General features: G+C 34.7%; 3 protein-coding genes across 8 annotated transcripts; 1 reads left to right on the top strand and 2 right to left on the bottom strand.

Moving 5' to 3' along the window:
- Positions 1 to 144: 144 nt before the first annotated feature.
- Positions 145 to 10324, bottom strand: surf4 (surfeit 4). 5 transcript variants are annotated; one of them, XM_079416482.1, is made up of 6 exons: positions 10089 to 10324; positions 7037 to 7223; positions 4824 to 4900; positions 4678 to 4721; positions 2993 to 3179; positions 145 to 2347 (listed from the first exon to the last, which is right to left on the bottom strand). In XM_079416482.1, exons 1-6 carry the CDS (start codon positions 10134 to 10136, stop codon positions 2081 to 2083), a joined length of 810 nt encoding a protein of 269 aa, XP_079272608.1. In that variant the 5' UTR covers positions 10137 to 10324; the 3' UTR covers positions 145 to 2080. The 5 variants fall into 5 exon arrangements, with proteins under 5 accessions (XP_079272608.1, XP_079272610.1, XP_079272611.1 ...); XM_079416484.1 differs by having other exon boundaries at positions 1556 to 2347; positions 4824 to 4951; positions 10089 to 10307; XM_079416485.1 differs by having other exon boundaries at positions 1556 to 2347; positions 4824 to 4951; positions 10209 to 10307.
- Positions 10325 to 11664: 1340 nt separating this feature from the next.
- surf2 (surfeit 2) lies at positions 11665 to 18598 on the bottom strand. Its single transcript, XM_079416480.1, has 6 exons — positions 18343 to 18598; positions 18082 to 18233; positions 15436 to 15539; positions 15160 to 15360; positions 14433 to 14560; positions 11665 to 12494 (listed from the first exon to the last, which is right to left on the bottom strand). The coding sequence occupies exons 1-6, from the start codon at positions 18415 to 18417 to the stop codon at positions 12411 to 12413; spliced, it is 744 nt and encodes a 247-aa protein (XP_079272606.1). The 5' UTR covers positions 18418 to 18598; the 3' UTR covers positions 11665 to 12410.
- A 177-nt stretch (positions 18599 to 18775) lies between these two features.
- bbln (bublin coiled coil protein) lies at positions 18776 to 22033 on the top strand. Of its 2 annotated transcripts, XM_079416479.1 has the most exons (3): positions 18776 to 18821; positions 18910 to 19000; positions 21742 to 22033. In XM_079416479.1, the coding sequence occupies exons 2-3, from the start codon at positions 18922 to 18924 to the stop codon at positions 21921 to 21923; spliced, it is 261 nt and encodes an 86-aa protein (XP_079272605.1). In that variant the 5' UTR covers positions 18776 to 18821; positions 18910 to 18921; the 3' UTR covers positions 21924 to 22033. The 2 variants fall into 2 exon arrangements, with proteins under 2 accessions (XP_079272605.1, XP_079272604.1); XM_079416478.1 differs by lacking the exon at positions 18776 to 18821 and having other exon boundaries at positions 18881 to 19000.

The raw sequence follows: 22033 nt of genomic DNA, 5'->3' as shown, positions 1-22033 counted from the left end.
TTTAGGTTAGGGCAATACAAGTCCGACTCTCTAACCATTAGGCCACGACTTCCCTTAAACATCAGGGGAAACATCGTGTGTGTGTGTGTGTGCAGTCAAATAAAAAAATATTCACACACCAGATATAATTTTTGATATTTTTTTACTAGTGGGTGCTGGACACTATAGTCTATTTATGTAAGTGACATGTTAATTATTTCATTAAAATGATAAAAGACCAACAGGGCAAACATGGTGATATTAACTGTCCTTGCATGATATCTGGCAAATAGACATAAACTCTAAAATGAACACTGCATATCTATTCAAACATCATAATCTGACTGCATTATTCAGCGACATCAACACGCTCAACATCACTTTTCTGCAATATTTATCTTAACATTTATTTTTTATTATTGTTTACTTCAAAAATGATGTGATCAACACATCATGGCAACATACATTTTTCCATTACTTTAACTCATCAAAACAATTTAACCAATTACATTTAAGCTATATGACACTAAGCTATACGATTATACTTAATCCAAAATGCAGCAACTGAATTTAAGAAAAAGGTGGATATTTTTACATTGCAATTTAAAAATAGCATACAATTTTATTAATTTGCAGATTTGGAGCTCACACTTTTAAATTTAAGCCTTCTCATGTGGTTTAACCCAATAATATATTTTATAACTTTAACAAAAGTAATGTTAAATAAAAAATAAAAATAAAAATCAACAAGTCATAGCAACGTGTTTTTGCATTACTTCAGCTCATCAAAATAACAAACAATTTAAACTTCATTTTTTAGCTATACGAGATTCAAATTTTTGAATTCAAATCAGTCAGTTTAATATAATTTAGTTTAATTTATAATTCAATTTAGTTTGCTGAGAAGAAAAGTTGAAATGACAGCGAATTTGATTAAACTAAAAACTGAAGATTATACTTAAAAACTTGTATTCATTTGGCAGCAAAACATATACTTGTTTAATTAGTGACACTTAGCCTGCATTTTAAAATCTTTATATGGCAACATAATATCATGCTCTACAATATTTCTATGAATAAATCTCTGACAGACTATCAGCCAATCACTGTGTGCATAGTTAATGAGCATGCTGACATCATCCATAGCAACGAGGTAAACCCCGCCCCCTTAATCTGAGTTTATCTCAGCAGCTTTGTGAATGGGTTTTAAGACAAAACTCTTAGCTAAAAACTTTTACTGCCGTTTAGGAGAACTTTTAGTAGTAAGATCAAATGTTTTGTGAATACGGGCCCAGACTTATAAAACGAGGCTCTCATGAGGTTTATCTCCAAACATTGAGGAGGTGAATTAAGCTAAGAAATGTTTTGCTTTCTCATGCTTTTTGTCTTATTTTAATGCATCTCCCTAATCGAGAAGCACAGTTAAAAGAACTGAGACTATACCAATAATGCCTGTAAAATCAGCATTGCATTTACTACATTTATGGCTGTCATAATTAATTGCATCAAGCATTGTGCTTTATTACTCTCATCACGAGGATGCACATAAACGCAGTCATTTAGAACGCCACACAAACACATTTAAATCGTTTTGCTTTATTTTTCCACCACGATCTGAAAACCCAAAGTCAAAAATACAATATAAACTTCTGAAAAATCAATACAGTGATTTGTCTTTCTTAGAATCAACAGAAAACACTTGGATAAGCGTCCCGTTCGTCCGGCGTCGATTGCAAAACAATAGAATCTGACAAACGTCCTGTCAAACTCGCCCGAGACGCCTACAGTTCAGAGTTCACAGACGTCTGATGCATCAGGCCCTCAGGAACATCATCCCACCAACGCATCACAAATAACATGAGAAAGAGTCCAGAGAGAGGAAGATCTGATGCACTCCATGTACATCTACATCTCTCACAGCGCTTCTCCATAAACACGGTTTCATTATTAAACACAAAACGTAACTGAAACGAATCGGAATCTCCTCGATTGCTGCAACACAGGGCGAGGCGGATTTAACTCCAGGATTTAACAATGCGCTAAAAATAAACGGATGCACTGCGGCGAGCTCTGGCGTCTCAGGCTCCTCGTGAACATCTCCTCACCACTCCTTCTTCTTCTCGTCCATCGACACGCCGCCCGGGCCGAGCGCCACCACCAGCAGCAGGCCTCCGATGACCGAGGTGGTCTGGAAGAAGTCGTACTTGAGGAAGTCATGCATGGGTTTGTAGGCAGGTACCGTCCAGAAGGCGTTGAAGTAGACGTTGATGGCCAGGAGCCACAGCACCAGCGTCAGCGCGGCCAGCTTCGTCTTCAAGCCCACGGCCACCAGGACCATGAGCGCCGTTCCCACCATGTTCTGCAGGATCTGATGCACAGAAAACAGAGTAATATTCAACTCTCAAAGATCAGAACTTCTGCTTCTGCAAAAGACAACGGCAGCAAGAGATGTCTAGATTGCCCAGTAGTACTCTAATTTAGTGCTTTTCACAGCAGATTTACAGAAGATAATGATAAACTCATTCAGAGAAATAAAGGGCAGAATTGCATTGAGTTTACATCTCACAATTCAATAATTTGTTCTTGCAATTCTGGGTTTCTGACTTTTTTCTCAGAATTTTTTTTTATATAGTGCTTTTCACGGAAGATTTACAGAAGATCATGACGTTAAAGTTTATAATATCTTAATAACCTCATGCATTATAGTTGCATTAAACAAATGATAAATGTTATAAACAATCAAGCACGTCCTGATTCTTTGATACTGAAAATATAAAATATTCTGTGAAATTAGGTGCCAAATTAAGGCTACATACTATTGTTTTAATTATTTGACTGATAAGCCCATTACGGGTTTGGAACGAAACGAGGGTGAGTAATTAATGACAGAATTTTCTTTTTTGGGTGAACTATCCCTTTAAGATGTTTTGTGAATCCGGACCCAGATGTTTAAGGTTTATTTGAAGGTGCCAGATTTGACACACAGTGTGCTGAAACTCTTGAGGAGACTCACAGAGAAGAAGCTGGAGTCGAAGTGCAGCAGCGTCATGAACATGAGCACCAGAAGCACGCGGCCGCCCAGCTGCATGTACTGCTTCGGAGAGCTCTCTCCCATCGACGGCACACCGGCAAACATGCTCTTCCCTTCAGAGCGAGACTCGGCCAGCAGCAGCAGCAGCCCTCCACCCAGAGCCAGATTCCTGCACAAACACACACAATCCTCAGCACACACAGCGTTCCCCGCTCAAGTTATGAGTTTGTGCACACTGAATCAGTCTTTGGACTGCGGTTGGGCATACAGTAGATCACACAGGAAAGATGCATCTGATGGCTTTGGTGTTTTTGTTCATGAGGAATCTCTTTTATGCATGCATTTGTGTGTTGAAGATCTGATGACTTTCAGTGTAAATATGCAACAATAGAGATCATCAAACAGTGGAAAAACCCAATCACAGCACTCTTATCATAACAACAGCAGTGTTTCTGCACAGAAAACACAGACCACAGTAATATTAGCAACCATAGAAATACTGGGAATTACTAGCACATCTTGTGTCACACATTGCATTAACAATCAGTCATTCATTTTCATATTAAATGCATTTTAAGTGATCATCACTTCCTAATCATTTTATAATATGAACAACTGTAAGTGAACCAGAGTAATTATCGTTAACTAAAACTTAAACTATAAAAAAAAAAAAACACATTCGTTACTTGAAATAAAGTAAATGTTAAATGAAATAAAATAAAGAAATCAATAAAAAATATTAAATAAGACTAATGTATATATACACGTACATATACATACACACACATACAAACATATGCATACAAATAAATAAATACAATTAATTTCAAAAAATACAAATATATATATATATATATATATATATATACACACACACACATATATACAAATAAAATCGTGAATGATTTTATTTCAACTGGTTCTCAAGCCAACATTTCTTATTTTCATTTCATTTAAAGTTCTAAAGTAAACTAATAACAAAAAAAACGGCATAAACTAAAAATAATAAATAAAAGTGAATAAAACATCAATATTTAGAACTATTAAAAATGACAAAACAACATTTTAACAAATAACAGAAAACAAATAAAATCAAAATAGTAACAACTATAACAGTATCTTGATACTAAAATAACACCAGTATGAACAGAACATCATTTGTTTAGTTTAATTTGAAGTTCTAAATAATAACTAAAACTAATCAAGAAAATGAATAAAAACTATAAAAATAATGGTAACACTTTACAATAAGGTTCATTATTAAACATGAACTAAGAAAGAACAATATTTCTACAGCATTTATAATCTTAGTTCATGTTAATTTCAGCATTTACTCTAATGCATTATTAAAATCACAAGCTGTGTTTGTTAACATTAGTTAATGCACTAACATGAATAAACTAACATCAACAAAGATGAATAAATAGTGTAATAAATGTATTGATTATTGTTTGTTTAACTAATGTTAACAAATCACACCTTATTGTAAAGTGTTACCAAAATAATAAAAGACAAAAAGCTGAAAAATAACAAAAAAAAAAGTTAACAACTGAAAATAAATGTTGCAGTCTCTGAAAGATTCCAAACTCGCACTGGTTTCAGCAGAGAAACAGGAGTGACTCCGCATTCAGCTCCAGTGTGAACGGTGTTTATTCATCTGAACTCACCTCATGAGAAACTTGAGGTCCCACAGAATACGGTAGGCGACTGTCTGAAACACAGAGATGCGCTGATGAACACGTGCTGCACGCTTCAGACTCCAAACGACAGACAATTACACAGAAGCACAGACGCACCTGAGCTGCTCACTCACCTGCAGCGCAATGATGCCAAACAGACCAAAGCAAGCGTACTGAACCAGGTTTCTGCTGAGCACCAGAACACATCCACCTGCGGACGAGACATCATGACATCAGCTCCACAGTACAGTCACATGTGACCCTGGAGCACAAAAGCAGTCATGAGTAACACAGGTATATTTGTAGCAATAGACAACAATACATTGTATGGATCAGAATTATACATTTCTCTTTTATGCCAGAAATCATTAGGATATTAAGATCATGTTCCATGAAGATATTTAGTAAATTTCCTACCGTAAATATCTCAAAACTTAATTATTGATTAGTAATATGCATTGCTAAGAACTTCATTTGAACAACTTTAAAGATGATTTTCTCAATATTTAGATTTTTTTGCTCCCTCAGATTCCAGATTTTCAAATAGTTGCATCTCGGCCAAATACTGTCCTATCATAACAAATATATACATACATAAATGGAAAGCTTATTTATTCAACTTTCAGATGATGTATAAATCTCAATTTCGAAAAATTGACCCTTATGACTGGTTTTGTGGTCACTTTTGTGAGTCGTGCTGGCGAAATGAGTCGGAATGCACACGGACTAATTCTGAACTACAGGCAAAAGAAGTGAAAATGGTCAGTTTTGGTCGAATTTGAGGTTTTAACAAAAATGAGTTAATTAAGCCCTCTTCTAACAATCCCAATGCTCCAAATAGTAATTAAATATCTAAAATTATCTTTTTGTATGTTTTCTGAGAGGAGTACCTTTTTCTGGACGACTGCTGCTGCTTCTCAAGTTGAGGGTTAATTGTTATTTGTGATTATACATATCGAATTCTCGATGACATGAGTCCAAACCAGTGAAATAAGGTTTTCAAACCCATTTTTGCTCTTGATTGAAAAACTTGAGATCCCACTGAATCTCCAGAATTGCTATAGTTTACAAAAACTTAAACCATATTAAAATGTACTATATAAATAAACTTGCCTTGCCTATAAAAGCATGTGTTACTTGAAATGAATATTAACTGAAATAAAATTTTAAAAACGTAATATTTCAGCTATATTTCTCATTTTTGTTTAATTGAACTTCAAATACTAAAACTAAAAACTAATAAATAAATTCAATTCTAAGAACTATATAAACGTTAAAAACAATACAAAATGAATAAAAAACAAAATTAAATGAAAAAGGGGAAATATAAAATAAAATTCAAAATATTAACAAAAACTATAGTATATAAGGTATATCAATAATAATAAAATAACACTGCCGTGAACAGAACACAGAAATATAATGTTTTTTTTTTTCCCTCAATGATGCTATTTTTTACCTGTTGCAACAGACACACTCTGTCAGTTTAAATCTAGATTACAGACACATCTCTTTAACCTGGCTTACACATAATACACTATCACATTTCTATCATTCAGATCCGTTAAAGGATTGTTAGGCTCCATTAATTAGGTCAACCAGAACCGGGAACACTTCCCAAAACACCTGATGTACTTGTTACATCGTAAGAAGAATGGCATCTACGCTAATATTAGTCTGTTTCTTTCTTATTCCGAGGTCACCGTAGCCACCCAGATCCAGACTGTATCCAGATCAGATGGTGGATCAGCACCTAGAGATGACCTCTACAGCCAGGACACCTAGATGAGCCCCAGAGACTGATCCCCAGTGAAGACCCTGTCTCCAAGACGGCCATCGGGACAAGACCACAGGAACCAGATGAGTCCTTTGCACAATCTGACTCTGCTTTAGTCTAGATTTAAACTGCTGATTTTGTCTGGCCAGAGGAGAATGACACTATTTCGACAAACTATTTCCCGTCATTGACTTGACAAGTGCTCTTTAGGGCTCTTCTTCATGAGCATTTCAGTGTGCGCTTAAACTAGCCTAGCGCGTCATCTGCTGTTAAAAACTAAGCTCAGAATCGATTCCAGAGAAAGTCACCATGCATTTGGAAAATCCCAGAATCGATTCACAAATCGATTTATTGTCGCACCCCTACTATTTTGGGTTAAAAATTGGACAAATAATACCTCTCTCAAAAGAAATGTTAAGCAAACACATAATAATCTACGCTTTTACCAGTGTGCAGAGGTTTACAGGAGCTTTTTATTGTTAATTTGTTGCAAATTAACACTTTGATGTGCCAAGCTATCAGAACCGCACTGTGTGTGTGTGTGTGTGTGTGTGTGTGTCTCTCTCTCACCGATCTGTCCGATCAGGTTGATCAGTACGAAGCTGCTGGCGAGGAAGTATCCGCAGCTCCAGGTGGCCTGGATGTAGTCTCTCTGCTCGCTCCACTGGAACCACATGCGGATGCCGTCCTCCAGGAAGGTGCTGATGAGACACAGGTGAGCGACGTGAGGCAGATACTGCTTCGTGACCCGCAGGAACTGCAAACACAAGAGACACAAACATCAGGTTACATCCATCAGCCGCACATCTGACACTCACCAGACAAACACTGACCGCCTGATGATCTCATATTCACCTGGACACACACTTCACCTGTCTATCGTCCAGCAGGTGATGACCAACACACACAAAACACTAAATCCTGTAATAATCCTACTACAAATTAAAACAGCCACCATACTGAGCATTTAGTCACAGCACAACAATTAAAGCAAGATGCCACAGGTGAAGTAAAATAAAACAAAAAAATAAATAAATAAAAATAATTATATGCATAATCTATATATTAGTTTTTTTTCTTTATTCACCTGTGGCATCTTGTGTTAATTGCTTTAATTGAAATATATAAATATTCTGAAATATTATAAATACTCTTAAATATAATAAATATTCTGAATTATAAATAAATATTGTTTAAATAAGCAACAAAAACATGAATTACAAAATGACTATTTTTCATTTTAATCATTTTTAACCATTACATTTTAATTTAAACCATTTTTTAAAACAGTCTAAAAATGAATAAATAAACAAAAACAAATTTAAATGTAAATATATCAAAACTTAATTTTTGATTAGTAATATGCATTGCTAAGAACTTCATTTGAACAACTTTAAAGGAGATTTTCTCAATATTTAGATTTTTTTGCTCCCTCAGATTCCAGATTTTCAAATAGTTGTATCTCAGACAAATATTGTCCGATCATAACAAACCATACATCAATGGAAAGATTATTTATTCAGCTTCAGATGATGTATAAATCCCAATTAAAAAAAATGACCCTTATGACTAGTTTTGTGCTCCAGGGTCACATTTATTAAAACACAACATCTGAGGAACTACAGACTCTGAAGAGATCTTGGTGATTCTGCCTTGAAATTGCATCATTTTGTAACGGTATGATTTGAAGCGTCTGGTGTTGTGAAACACGAGCTCTGTGAGTGAAGCTCGAGGAGCCAAAATAGCAGCAGATATAAGCAGACCACATCAGCTCTCAAAAGCAGCCAATCACTGAGCAGATTAGCAAGTGTGACTGACCTGACAGCCAATCAGAGCTCAGTTACGAGAGATTATGTGCTGCTTATTAGTGAAGAACTCAATAAACAACAGGACAAACAGGACTACAGCAGAGCATCGCAATATATTTTATATATAACATTTCTCAATTTCCTTTAGTTTAAGGAACTCATTAGTTAGTATAGAAACTATACAGGCCAGTGTTACTTTAGCATTATTGAGATACTACAGTCTTTAATTAATAATTATATAAAAAAATATAAAAAAATTCATATTTTGGATTTTTCTATATTTTCATTTTATTTTAATTTTAGTTAAAGTTTTAGTAATATTGCTTTGTTTAAGTTTCAGTTTTTAGTATCAACTAAAAATCAACTCACCTAAATTACAAAATGTTACCTTGGCAACTATCTGAAAATAAATAAATTATATATATATATATATATATATGAATGACTAAAACCTTAACACACCTATTTTTTTAATTATTTTATAAATATTTATAAAACTAAAACAGTATCTCAATGATAGTAAAATAATACTAATTCCATACTACTCGTACTATTTCTGCAGTATGTAGTGAGCACACACACTGCATCCCATAATGCATTGCACTTCACCTTCCATTTCCAAAGTAACAAAAAAACCCACAGAGGATAAAAACAGCTGCAATTTGCTGCAGTACATCTCTTTCTTGACTTATTATTTGACAGAACTGATAACGGTCTGACATTTTTACAAAAAAACCCCAAATATTTAAGACACCAGATAAATTAAATATGCAACAACATACAATGTTTTATCACTTTATCACTTCTTTTTTTCTATATTTATTGTATATTTGTGATTATATAACAATCATGATAAGTGCTTATTGATTATTATTCGACTAGCAATAAAAAAAAAAAACTTTATCATTGGCTTTGTTTAAAACATTACTAGTATGTAGGATTATAAATTATAACAGAAGAATCATCCTGCAGGTACAGACTTGTGTCAGATTCTGAAGCACTAATAAAACCAAACAGCTGCGCTCAAACATATACGTTTAAGATTAAGCAGCATCAGTAATTCATATTCATTCTGCATTTGGCTTCACCCAGTAACCCCAACACTTCTCCACTTTTAGAGGGTTTAAGTTACAAACCATCAGAACATATGCTGGTAATCACACACATGACCCGAGCAAAACATGCAAAACATAAAAACCTCCACTAATACTGCTGCAAACACATGAGGATTTATAAAGCAAGAAACCGAGCCAGTGCACGTGTTTGAAAGGTCATTATTATCTGAGCTTGTGTGCTTGAGCAATCATCTGCAGGCATTTCTCAAGCCATTCAGTGCCATACTCTGATTAAACACTCGCTAAAGTGAGTAAAGCAGGCAATGAAATACAGTAGTACAGGAAAGTGCCAGCAGTAACTGTTCTTTAAGCATGTTAAGAACTGATTTCTTAGTTTAAAGAGAACAGTATTAAACTTTCAGAGCAGGTTCAGCTTCTCATTTAATAGAAAGCATGACAATGTGCATTTTGTATCGCAGTTACCTCCTCTTGGAATATGTTCTAACATCATCTGGCAACCAGTATCTGTCTCTATATTCAATGCATGAACATGCATTTCATTTTCAAACGCGAGTAATGTAAATTCCCAGTAAGAATATACAGGAAAGTCTTATTATACAGGGATATGTGAGTGACTAATGCACACAAACACGCACCGACTGCTTTAACGAAGCATAATGCGATATATTTCTCATGCATATGCAGATGAATGTCATGCACAGTTAAATGCACGTGAAAGCCGCTGTTTGGTTGGCGCACCTGATCCGCCGCGTCCTCCGCTGAGCTCATCAGATCCTCGCGCGCCATCACTCACCGATCAGCGCGGAGATAATCAGCCCAATACTAATGTAAACACGCGTGTGTCTGTCAAACACTCACAACTGCTGCTATCTGCCTAGGCCTCCACCGCTGCCGTCCCACAATGCACGGCGCAGCTACCAAAAAAACTCCTCTCCACGAGCGCGCGCACAGCGGCCTACCCCGCACGCGCACGCACAGCGGAACAGTCAAATCATCTTCAAGACTTTTTCGACAAAATAATTATTTTTAGTATACGTGTGATATGCACGTTTCATTAAAACAAGCACATTATAAATTAATTGTATGTATAATAATATCAATTATTATTATTATACAAAATAATAATACGATTATTACATAAAATCCGCCTAGATTAATATTAATAATATTCTTGTTAAATAAATTACATTTTATGTTATTTTAACAATTATTATTATAAATTATATAATTTATAATAATTATATGATTATATTCAAAATTATTTATTATTAGGCTACATTAATATAATACTATTATATGTATGTATTATACATATAATTAATAATATTCTGAATATTATTGATCATATCATTTTTATTAAATAAACAGTATTTTTAATTAATAAATTACATTTATTACAAGAATTAAATAATGACACATGCATACATACTACTACTAATTGTATTATTATAACTGGTATTGTAATTATATTAATATTTATTATAATTATACATACAATTCATAATAGTTATTACTTATTTATCATGTTATTAATATTAAATTACATTATTATTAAAAAACAAAACATAAAATGCAAATATTGAATTCTTATATATATAAAACAAGCATATTTTTATACATACAATACACAAACACACAAGTAAAAACTAGAAAACAGAGAATCATGAGACAGGATCATGTAGATTGTCTGTCCTCCCTGAAACAGCAGCACACAGGATCAATTAAGCTGTAACACACACACACACACACACACACACACACATCCAGTTCAAATCCTGAAGTATGAAATATTAGTGCGCCCTCATTAAGATTCAGTGGAAAAGACACAGGAAAAAGAGACGAGTCATAAAACAAGACACAAAACCAGTCTTAAGTCCTTATCCTAACAAACCATACATCAATGTAAAGATTATTTATTCAGCTTCTTATGATGAAAAATGGACCATTATGACTGGTTTTGTGCTCCAGGGTCACAAATAAACCAGGTTTATTGCAGTTAGTTTGACTTGTTGTCAGTTTATTTGGTTCAAAATAAGTCAGACTAACTGCAATAAGCCTGGCTTGTTTGGTAAACTTGTTTTATGAAACAGGTCCCCAGGTTGCAAATAGCATCCATACAGAAGACTAATATATAGGCAATATTATAAAGCTTTTCATTCTAAAGGTCCTTGCACACTGACTCTGTTTGTATGCGTTTTTCCGTATTTGTCATCCTTTCCTCTCAAAATGCTTGCTACGGATGCGAAAACATAGAAAATCGAACCTGAGCCGAATTGTATTTTTTTTATGAAGGACGGAGGTTTGCGAGGCAAATGATTGACACAACATGAGATCCTATTTTATTCAAGGAACAGGAAAGGGAAGTACAAATATTGCATGTTGCTAGAATGAACAAATTACACAAACTTTGGCCAAAGCGAACAGCACACATATTTCCCCATAAATTAGTTTATATTAATATACGCAGATTCTAGAAAACTAGTTTCTGCTCAGATTTTGTTCTTAATGGCAGCGAAACATGTTCTGCAAGAGATTCAGGCATCCAGGACAGCATCACAGTTCTGACTCTATAGATTATAATGGCAACACTTTATGATTATTAGTTCAGCACATTAGTCGATATCAGTTAACTATGATCAATACTTCTAACGTTAGTTTCAACACTTAATACATTCATTCAGAAGTTACATCTGCTAACATTATTAAAGGAACTCAAGTTAACGTACGAACTATAAACCGTTTGGCTTTGTGTTAACTAACATTACTCTCAAAAATATTTAGATCTAAATGTAAGATTTATGTATTTGAATCGCATATAAAATTTAAAACAACTAAAAATGACAAACACTACAAAATTACTAAACCTAACAACAACAACACAACAAATGTGCACGATTAATAAAACTAGTATCTCAATGTTAGTACAATAAGACTGCTATGATGTAAATCTGTTAAGAGTGCTGTCAAACACACTCACAGGCTTCTTTACGTATGAAAATACCTTTATTCAGATCCAGAAACGACGACAGTGAAAACAGTTTCCATGAGTTACAAACTTTATTATTTTCCATTGACTTTGCCAACATGTTTAAAACCCTTCTTCTTGCTCTTCTTAAACTTCTTAGTAAACCCAACAGACTGAACCTGAAAAACAAGAGGGAAGTTACACATTAAAGCCTAAAAACGTCACAAGATTTCTCACCGCATGCAGTTCATTTAGGCAAGGCAAGTTCATTTATAGTCTTAGTCTTTTATTTATATAGCACCATATAATTACAGGTTCTTTACAATTCAAAGATAAAACTAAATACCAACAAAAAGAAAACAATATAACCCTTAAACACAGTTAAAAGAAGGGTATATACACATTATTTAAAAGCAGGAGAGAAAATGTAGTCTTTAAGTTTATGCTTGAAAATGGACAAAGTGGGTGCGGATCTAATGTATTGTGGTAAGCTCTTCCAAAGATTGGAACCGGAACTATGTTTAAGTCTAGATCTCGGCACCTTTAGTCGAATGTGATTCACTGACCCAAGCGATCTGGAGGGCTGATGAATTGAAATAAGGTCAGAAAGGTATGTAGGAGCATACTTATGAATAGACTGATAAACAAATATAAGTACTTTAAAATCAATCCTATATATCTTACAGGCAGCTACTGAAGGGAGACAAGTACTGGCGTAATGTGCTCCCGCTTACGTGCGCGCCAATAACCTCACAGCAGAGTTCTGTACTACCTGCAAACGTCAAAGGACAGAAGACCGAGATTAAGTCAATTACAATAATTTTATCACTGCTGGACTAAAGCACGAATAATCTTTTTTGTGTGCATAAAATTAAGAAATGACTTGATTCTTGAGATTTGACGAAGATGGAAACAGCAAGACCTAACAATTTAATTAACTTGCTTATTCATTTTAGGGTGACTTAAATTTTTAACATGTGGTTTAAGATCACTTAAATTGAGAGAACTTTGCTTTTAAAGTGACTGAGGAGGATGCTGGACCAAACACAATCATCTCAGTTTTCGATTCATTAAGGTACAAGAAATTTGTAGATATCTAATTGGTTAAGTCTTTCGAACAGGCTGCCAAGACCTCCACAGGTAAGCTTGGCTACAGATGAAGTGTGGTTTGCAATATTAACCGCTGGATAGTGGATACAATAGCCTTGGCTTACACTTCAGAAGGCTCACAATGCCCCATATGTGTGAGGGCCCACTCCACAAGAGGAATGGCCTCCTCCTGGACGTGGTCCAGCGGGATTTCTATTAGTGATATTTGCCGGCTGTTTGTCACAGTCCACATTTGCCAGATGTTACAATTTGGACGTCCCTGCCCTGCAGACACGGATTCTTTCTGTTTAATTGCCATTCTTCCCCCTTTGGGAGAAGCTGGTCATATTTGTGGTTCTGGAGCGAGCGTTGCGTCACTTGCCATGCTATAAGCTGCACGCGAATCGATGAGTGTCGTTTCAGTCAAATGATTCTGATGAAATGGCGCTCTGAGCTGACTTATATAGTGGTCCTTTCTGGTGGGTTAAAACACCATTGGTTTGTGCAGCTACACAAACCTGAACAAATCAGGCTTCAGTACAGAGTAAAGCAGGAGTTTTTTCCATGTGTGTTCAACGCAATGCTCATCCCTTTATCTCAGGGAACCGAGGTTACATCAGTAACAGGAGCGTTATTTTAGTATAATTGAGATACGACTGTAGTTTCTGCTAATATTCGACATTAGCTTTTATATTTTTCAGTTTTCACTTAATTTGAATAAATTATTTAGTTTAATTTATTAGCCTTTTTGATATGTATATTTTGTTTTTATTAATTTCTATTTTAGTTTTTAGTTATTTTAGCACATCACGTTAAACTAAAATGAGATGTTGTTTTGGCAAGTAGCTGAAATAAGTTTTTTTTTAAATTTTAAGTAAATTTTGTTAATATTTTAGTCAATTATAATAACACTGATATGCGACACTGTGAATTAACTGCAAGTAAATCAAATATCGATGCACATTTTTAATGATTAAACTGTCTTTTAACTTTCATTATCACAGCAAACGTGATTCAGTCACACTCACCTTTTTGCGTTTCTGCATCTGGTTTTCTACTTCCATTTCAGACACATCATCATCGGTCTGAAAATCATCTTCCTCAGCATCACTGGCGTTCTGCTCATCGTCCGGCTTCTTCACGGTGAACACCGACGCTGCAGAGATACACGGCTGACGTTAGCGATTAGTGCGGTCAAACGATTAATCACATCCAAAATAAAAGTTTTAGTTTACATAATATGTGTGTGTGTACTGTGTATATATAAATATACTATACAGTATATATTTTGAAAATATTTACATGTATATAATTTATATTATACATACATTTCATATGTAAACATAAAATTTTTCTTAATTATATGCAAGCATGTGTGTGTATTCATATTTATATATACATAAATATACACAGCGGTGTGAAAAAGTGTTGGCTCTTCCTGATTTTTAATTTTTTTGCATGTTTGTCACACTTTAATGTTTCAGATCAATCAAATTTAAAGATAACAAGTAAACACAACATGCAGTTTTTGGAACATCTATTGGACAATAGTTGTATCTCAGCCAAATATTGTCCTATCATAACAAACCATACATCAATGGAAAGATCATTTATTCAGCTTTGTATAAATCTCAATTTAAAAAATTGACCCTTATGACTGGTTTTGTGCTCGAGGGTCACATATTATGCAAACAAAAACTTTTATTTTGGATGATTAATCGTTTGACAGCACTATGAACGAAGAGCAGCACTGACATGGGTAAAGATCGGACATGCTGTCCGAGGAGTCGCTGTCCTCGCTCGAGCTCAGGGTCCAGACGCCGCTGTCCTGCTTCCTGCTGCCTCGCCGCTCACTTCCTGTGGCCCGATCCTCACTTCCTGCGGCCTCTTTGGGTCTCTTCTTCTGCTTGAGCTGCACAGGAATGAACTCCACCCCCTGCCGGACACACTCCTCGTCTGACCACAACAACACAAGCGCTCAGTAACCTCATGCAGAGCTGTGATGGTCAAAGAAACAGGGCTGTGACTTACACTGCTCCAGAGCCCTCCTGTAGCGTCTGCCGCTGACGTGACGCACAACATGCTGCGGCACACGGTTGATGTGACGTAATGTGAGCTTGCAGAAGAGACGATCTCTGAGGAAAAACAAAGCAAATATATGAATATGAAATCAAAACTCATTCACTTTATTAATGCATGTTCCTGGTCTTACTGTGCTGGAGTTATTATCTGGAACTAGAACTATTAAAACATTTTTGTTCATTGAAATAAAGCTGAAATAAAATCAAATATAAACAGTAGATGAAAAACTAGAAATGTCGTCTTGCTAACTAACTGAGAAAAGCATTAAAATCGATAACTGGAAATAAACCAAGACTGAAAAGAAATGACACCTAAATCAGTTTATTTATAACGCACTATTAAAACAACAGAGCATTGACCAAGCGCTGTTCAATAATTAAATTATTCCTCATAAAAGAAAACAACAACATCAAAACACAAATGTAAAATACAAAAAACAGTACAAACGGAAACCAATGCCTCAACACACTGCTGTGACATCTTCAACCTTAATAACTAACTGAAATGAGCATTAAAATTGATAACTGGAAATCAACTAAAACTAAGAATAAAGATAACACAAACAATAATATTTAAAAAAAAAAAGAAGAAATGCAAATCAATGACAAAAGCACATAAGAAAATGACTAAAAACTGAATTAAAAAAATAAAAATTATGAGCTAGGAGGCTGAAATTTGGTAAAGTACCTAGAAAATATTTATATTACTTATTACTACTTATATTAATGCAAGTTTATGTACATTATGGGAACAGAATATATGCGCCGTTTAAACAGTGTCAGTATTGCAGTGATCATGTTGTGATCAGGGTTATTAAAATCAACTAAAACAAAAACCATGGACATGAAATAAAATTAAATTAAAAAAAATTAATGTTACATTTATTTTATTTCAACTAGTTTCCAAGGCAACATTTCTCATTTTCATTTAGTTTAACATTGCTTTAAAACAGTACTAAAATACCTAAAGCTTCAATTAAAATGAATTAAAAAAAATTACATGGACAAAAAAAACCTAAAAACATAAAACCATAAAATATTATATCTATCTATAAATATATATTACACACACACAAATATTAATAAAAATAATGTGTTACTCCTAAAAATTTTGTACCTTAAGATGTTTTCTGAATTACTTTCTTCATTACTATGATAGTGCAGTGTAGTGTAGTATAGTGCAGTGTACTGTCATGTAGTATAGTGTACTGTACAGTACTCTAGTGCAGTGTAGTATAGTATAGTGTAGTGTAGTACTATAGTGCAGTGTAGTATAGTGTACTGTACAGTACTCTAGTGCAGTGTAGTATAGTATAGTGTAGTGTAGTACTATAGTGCAGTGTAGTATAGTGTACTGTACAGTACTATAGTGCAGTGTAGTATAGTGTGGTATAGTGTAGTGTACTCACGGCTGTTTAGTGCTGCTGACTATGTGCGGCTCGTACTGACTGTAGTATAGTGTACTGTACAGTACTATAGTGCAGTGTAGTATAGTGTGGTATAATGTAGTGTACTCACGGCTGTTTAGTGCTGCTGACTATGTGCGGCTCGTACTGACTGTAGTATAGTGTACTGTACAGTACTATAGTGCAGTGTAGTATAGTGTGGTATAATGTAGTGTACTCACGGCTGTTTAGTGCTGCTGACTATGTGCGGCTCGTACTGACTGTAGTATAGTGTACTGTACAGTACTATAGTGCAGTGTAGTATAGTGTGGTATAATGTAGTGTACTCACGGCTGTTTAGTGCTGCTGACTATGTGCGGCTCGTACTGACTGTAGTATAGTGTACTGTACAGTACTATAGTGCAGTGTAGTATAGTGTAGTGTAGTGTAGTGCAGTGTACTGTACAGTACTATAGTGCAGTGTAGTGTAGTGTAGTGTAGTGCAGTGTAGTGCAGTGCAGTGTAGTGTAGTGCAGTGTAGTGCAGTGTAGTGTAGTGTAGTGTACTGTACAGTACTATAGTGCAGTGTAGTGTAGTGTAGTATAGTGTGGTATAGTGTAGTGTACTCACGGCTGTTTAGTGCTGCTGACTATGTGCGGCTCGTACTGACTGTAGTATAGTACAGTACTATAGTGCAGTGTAGTGTAGTGTAGTGTAGTGCAGTGTACTGTACAGTACTATAGTGCAGTGTAGTGTAGTGTAGTGTAGTGTAGTGTAGTGCAGTGCAGTGTAGTGTAGTGCAGTGTACTGTACAGTACTATAGTGCAGTGTAGTGTAGTGTAGTGTAGTGCAGTGCAGTGTAGTGTAGTGCAGTGTACTGTACAGTACTATAGTGCAGTGTAGTGCAGTGTAGTGTAGTGTAGTGTAGTGCAGTGTACTGTACAGTACTATAGTGCAGTGTAGTGTAGTGTAGTGTAGTGTAGTGCAGTGCAGTGTAGTGTAGTGCAGTGTAGTGCAGTGTAGTGTAGTGTAGTGTACTGTACAGTACTATAGTGCAGTGTAGTGTAGTGTAGTATAGTGTGGTATAGTGTAGTGTACTCACGGCTGTTTAGTGCTGCTGACTATGTGCGGCTCGTACTGACTGTAGTATAGTGTACTGTACAGTACTATAGTGCAGTGTAGTATAGTGTGGTATAGTGTAGTGTACTCACGGCTGTTTAGTGCTGCTGACTATGTGCGGCTCGTACTGACTGTAGTGGAACTCGTCCTGAGCGCGGAGTTTCTTGTATTTGTTCCCCGCGGTGAAGCGCTGTAGCTCGGGGAGGCTGCAGGGAAACTCGTGCTCGTTCAGAGAGCAGCGGATCTGACAAACAGCGACAGAAACACACAAACTCTCAACATCATCTGACACGAGCAAACACACGCCTTCACCTCTTCATATTGATCATCAGAACAGCTGACATAACTCTGACCTTCTTCGAGTCTGTGAGCTGAAAGCATGGATTCTTCTGTAGAAACGATCTCAAATCTTCCGGTAAATCCTCCATAACAGCAAAAAATAAATATTAACGAACTAAGTCTATATGGAGAAAACCTGTTATTGTAATTATTAGCACAACAACTCTGGAAAAAACACAGTAAACCTCAAACTAAGAGGATAAACGCTTCTGTTTTGGTGCACATGCTGCGTAGCGCGACGTCATATAAACACGACCCTGACTTAGGACCAGAGACTGTCCAGCGAAATGCCAGAAACGGTCGTTTTTTAAAGCAGCGAAGTCATAAGAGATTTTAAAGTCGTCTCAATATTGATATATTGGCTCTAATATAATCAGTATTTAGACTAATGAAATATTTGGAGCTGAGACAGCAGGGGGTTTATATTTCTGATGAGGCGCGTTACAGGACGCTCGTGGCAGTCAGCTGATACTGAGCTGTTTGTCTCTTTCACGTTCGGCAATTTTATTAAACATGTTTATATAGACAGTATATTATATATATATATATATATATTTATAATTCGATTCTTATTTATAAAGACTGTTTTAAACATGTCTGGACCAAACGGAGATCCTGATGTTTCAGTTGATGATGGACTCATGGAGGATGAAGATGAATTCAATGAAGAAGGTATTAATGCAATCATCTCATCTCATTACTGTAATATGCGTTATCGTCTCATTACTGTAATATGTGTTATCGTCTCATTACTGTAATATGTGTTATCGTCTCATTACTGTAATATGCGTTATCGTCTCATTACTGTAATATGTGTTATCGTCTCATTACTGTAATATGCGTTATCGTCTCATTACTGTAATATGCGTTATCGTCTCATTACTGTAATATGCGTTATGTGTTATCGTCTCATTACTGTAATATATGTTATCGTCTCATTACTGTAATATGCGTTATCGTCTCATTACTGTAATATGCGGTATGTGTTATCGTCTCATTACTGTAATATGCGTTATGTGTTATCGTCTCATTACTGTAATATGCGTTATGTGTTATCGTCTCATTACTGTAATATGTGTTATCGTCTCATTACTGTAATATGCGTTATGTGTTATCGTCTCATTACTGTAATATGCGTTATGTGTTATCGTCTCATTACTGTAATATGTGTTATCGTCTCATTACTGTAATATGCGTTATCGTCTCATTACTGTAATATGCGTTATGTGTTATTGTCTCATTACTGTAATATATGTTATCGTCTCATTACTGTAATATGCGTTATGTGTTATCGTCTCATTGCTGTAATATGTGTTATCGTCTCATTACTGTAATATGCGTTATCGTCTCATTACTGTAATATGCGTTATCGTCTCATTACTGTAATATGCGTTATCGTCTCATTACTGTAATATGTGTTATCATTACTGTAATATGCGTTATCGTCTCATTACTGTAATATCGTCTCATTACTGTAATATGTGTTATCGTCTCATTACTGTAATATGTAATATCGTCTCATTACTGTAATATGCGTTGTGTTATCGTCTCAATACTGTAATATGTGTTATGTGTTATCGTCTCATTACTGTAATATGCGTTATCGTCTCATTACTGTAATATGTAATATCGTGTCATTACTGTAATATGCGTTATCGTCTCATTACTGTAATATGTAATATCGTCTCATTACTGTAATATGCGTTATGTGTTATCGTCTCAATACTGTAATATGCGTTATGTGTTATCGTCTCATTACTGTAATATGCGTTATGTGTTATCGTCTCATTACTGTAATATGTAATATCGTCTCATTACTGTAATATGCGTTATCGTCTCATTACTGTAATATGCGTTATCGTCTCATTACTGTAATATGCGTTATGTGTTATCGTCTCATTACTGTAATATGTAATATCGTCTCATTACTGTAATATGCGTTATGTGTTATCGTCTCATTACTGTAATATGCGTTATCGTCTCATTACTGTAATATGCGTTATGTGTTATCGTCTCATTACTGTAATATGCGTTATCGTCTCATTACTGTAATATGTAATATTGTCTCATTACTGTAATATGCGTTGTGTTATCGTCTCATTACTGTAATATGCGTTATGTGTTATCGTCTCATTACTGTAATATGCGTTATCGTCTCATTACTGTAATATGTAATATTGTCTCATTACTGTAATATGCGTTATCGTCTCATTACTGTAATATGCGTTATGTGTTATCGTCTCATTACTGTAATATGCGTTATGTGTTATCGTCTCATTACTGTAATATGTAATATCGTCTCATTACTGTAATATGCGTTATGTGTTATCGTCTCATTACTGTAATATACGTTATGTGTTATCGTCTCATTACTGTAATATGCGTTATCGTCTCATTACTGTAATATGCGTTATGTGTTATCGTCTCATTACTGTAATATGCGTTATGTGTTATCGTCTCATTACTGTAATATGTAATATCGTCTCATTACTGTAATATGCGTTATTTGTTATCGTCTCATTACTGTAATATGTAATATCGTCTCATTACTGTAATATGCGTTATGTGTTATCGTCTCATTACTGTAATATGTAATATCGTCTCATTACTGTAATATACGTTATGTGTTATCGTCTCATTACTGTAATATGCGTTATCGTCTCATTACTGTAATATGCGTTATGTGTTATCGTCTCATTACTGTAATATGCGTTATGTTTCTGACTAATGCAATATATATATATATATATATACACATAAACACACATCTTCCAATTATATATTTTATTACATTCTTATGAGTCACTCCTCAGATTAATACAATTTGATTGTAATTAATAATACAAATGAAATTCAGTACAAATGTTTATTTACTAATTATATAAAAATATATTTGTATTTATAAAATATTTTAATGTTTATTAACAATGATCAAATATAATAGAAATTATTATTTATGAATAATTATAATTAATATATGAATTATAATTTTTATATAGATTTTACTACATTTTTATTGTATTATTCATTATATTTATTAATTGACTTAATTACTTAATATTATTTTTTATCCATATTTATTGATACTTATATATATATATATATATATATATATATGTGTGTGTGTGTGTTCCTTATATTATTATATAATTTTACAGTTATTTCATCATTTTATTACATTTTGATTTTTTATTATTCATTCCAAATGATGTGTCTGTATAAAATTTAATTGTATTATAATGTGAAAATAATAAAAAATAATACTAATATAATATTGTATAACATATACATATGCAATGATATAAAAACTATTGGAAGTCATTCAGAATGAATATCTGAATCATATTAGGTAGAAGAGTGGTTTGTAAGAATAAGAGTCAGTAGTAAACGTGGTGTGGCTGCTGTTTCCTCAGAATACGCAGCGATCGACTCCATGCTGGACCAGATCAACTCCTGTCTGGACGACATCGAGGAGAGAAACGAGGCTCTGAACGGAAAACTGCACGAGCTGCTGGAGTCCAACAAACAGGCTCGGAGAGAGTTCAGAGACCAGCATCCTCCTCCAGATGATGAGTCAGAGTCCACCGAAGACTAGAGGAACAAACCCCCTTCACATCCTAATGCACCAGTGGAGTAGAATATGTACTGATGTCTGTCTAAACTGTGCTGTATTAGATTAAAGCCTCTAATGGCTTATTACTTTCA

The sequence above is a fragment of the Barbus barbus genome, assembly GCF_936440315.1.
Source record: "Barbus barbus genome assembly, chromosome: 5".
NCBI lineage: Eukaryota > Metazoa > Chordata > Actinopteri > Cypriniformes > Cyprinidae > Barbus > Barbus barbus.
Note: the sequence above shows the minus strand (reverse complement) of the source record. Positions and strands in the feature narration are given on the sequence as shown.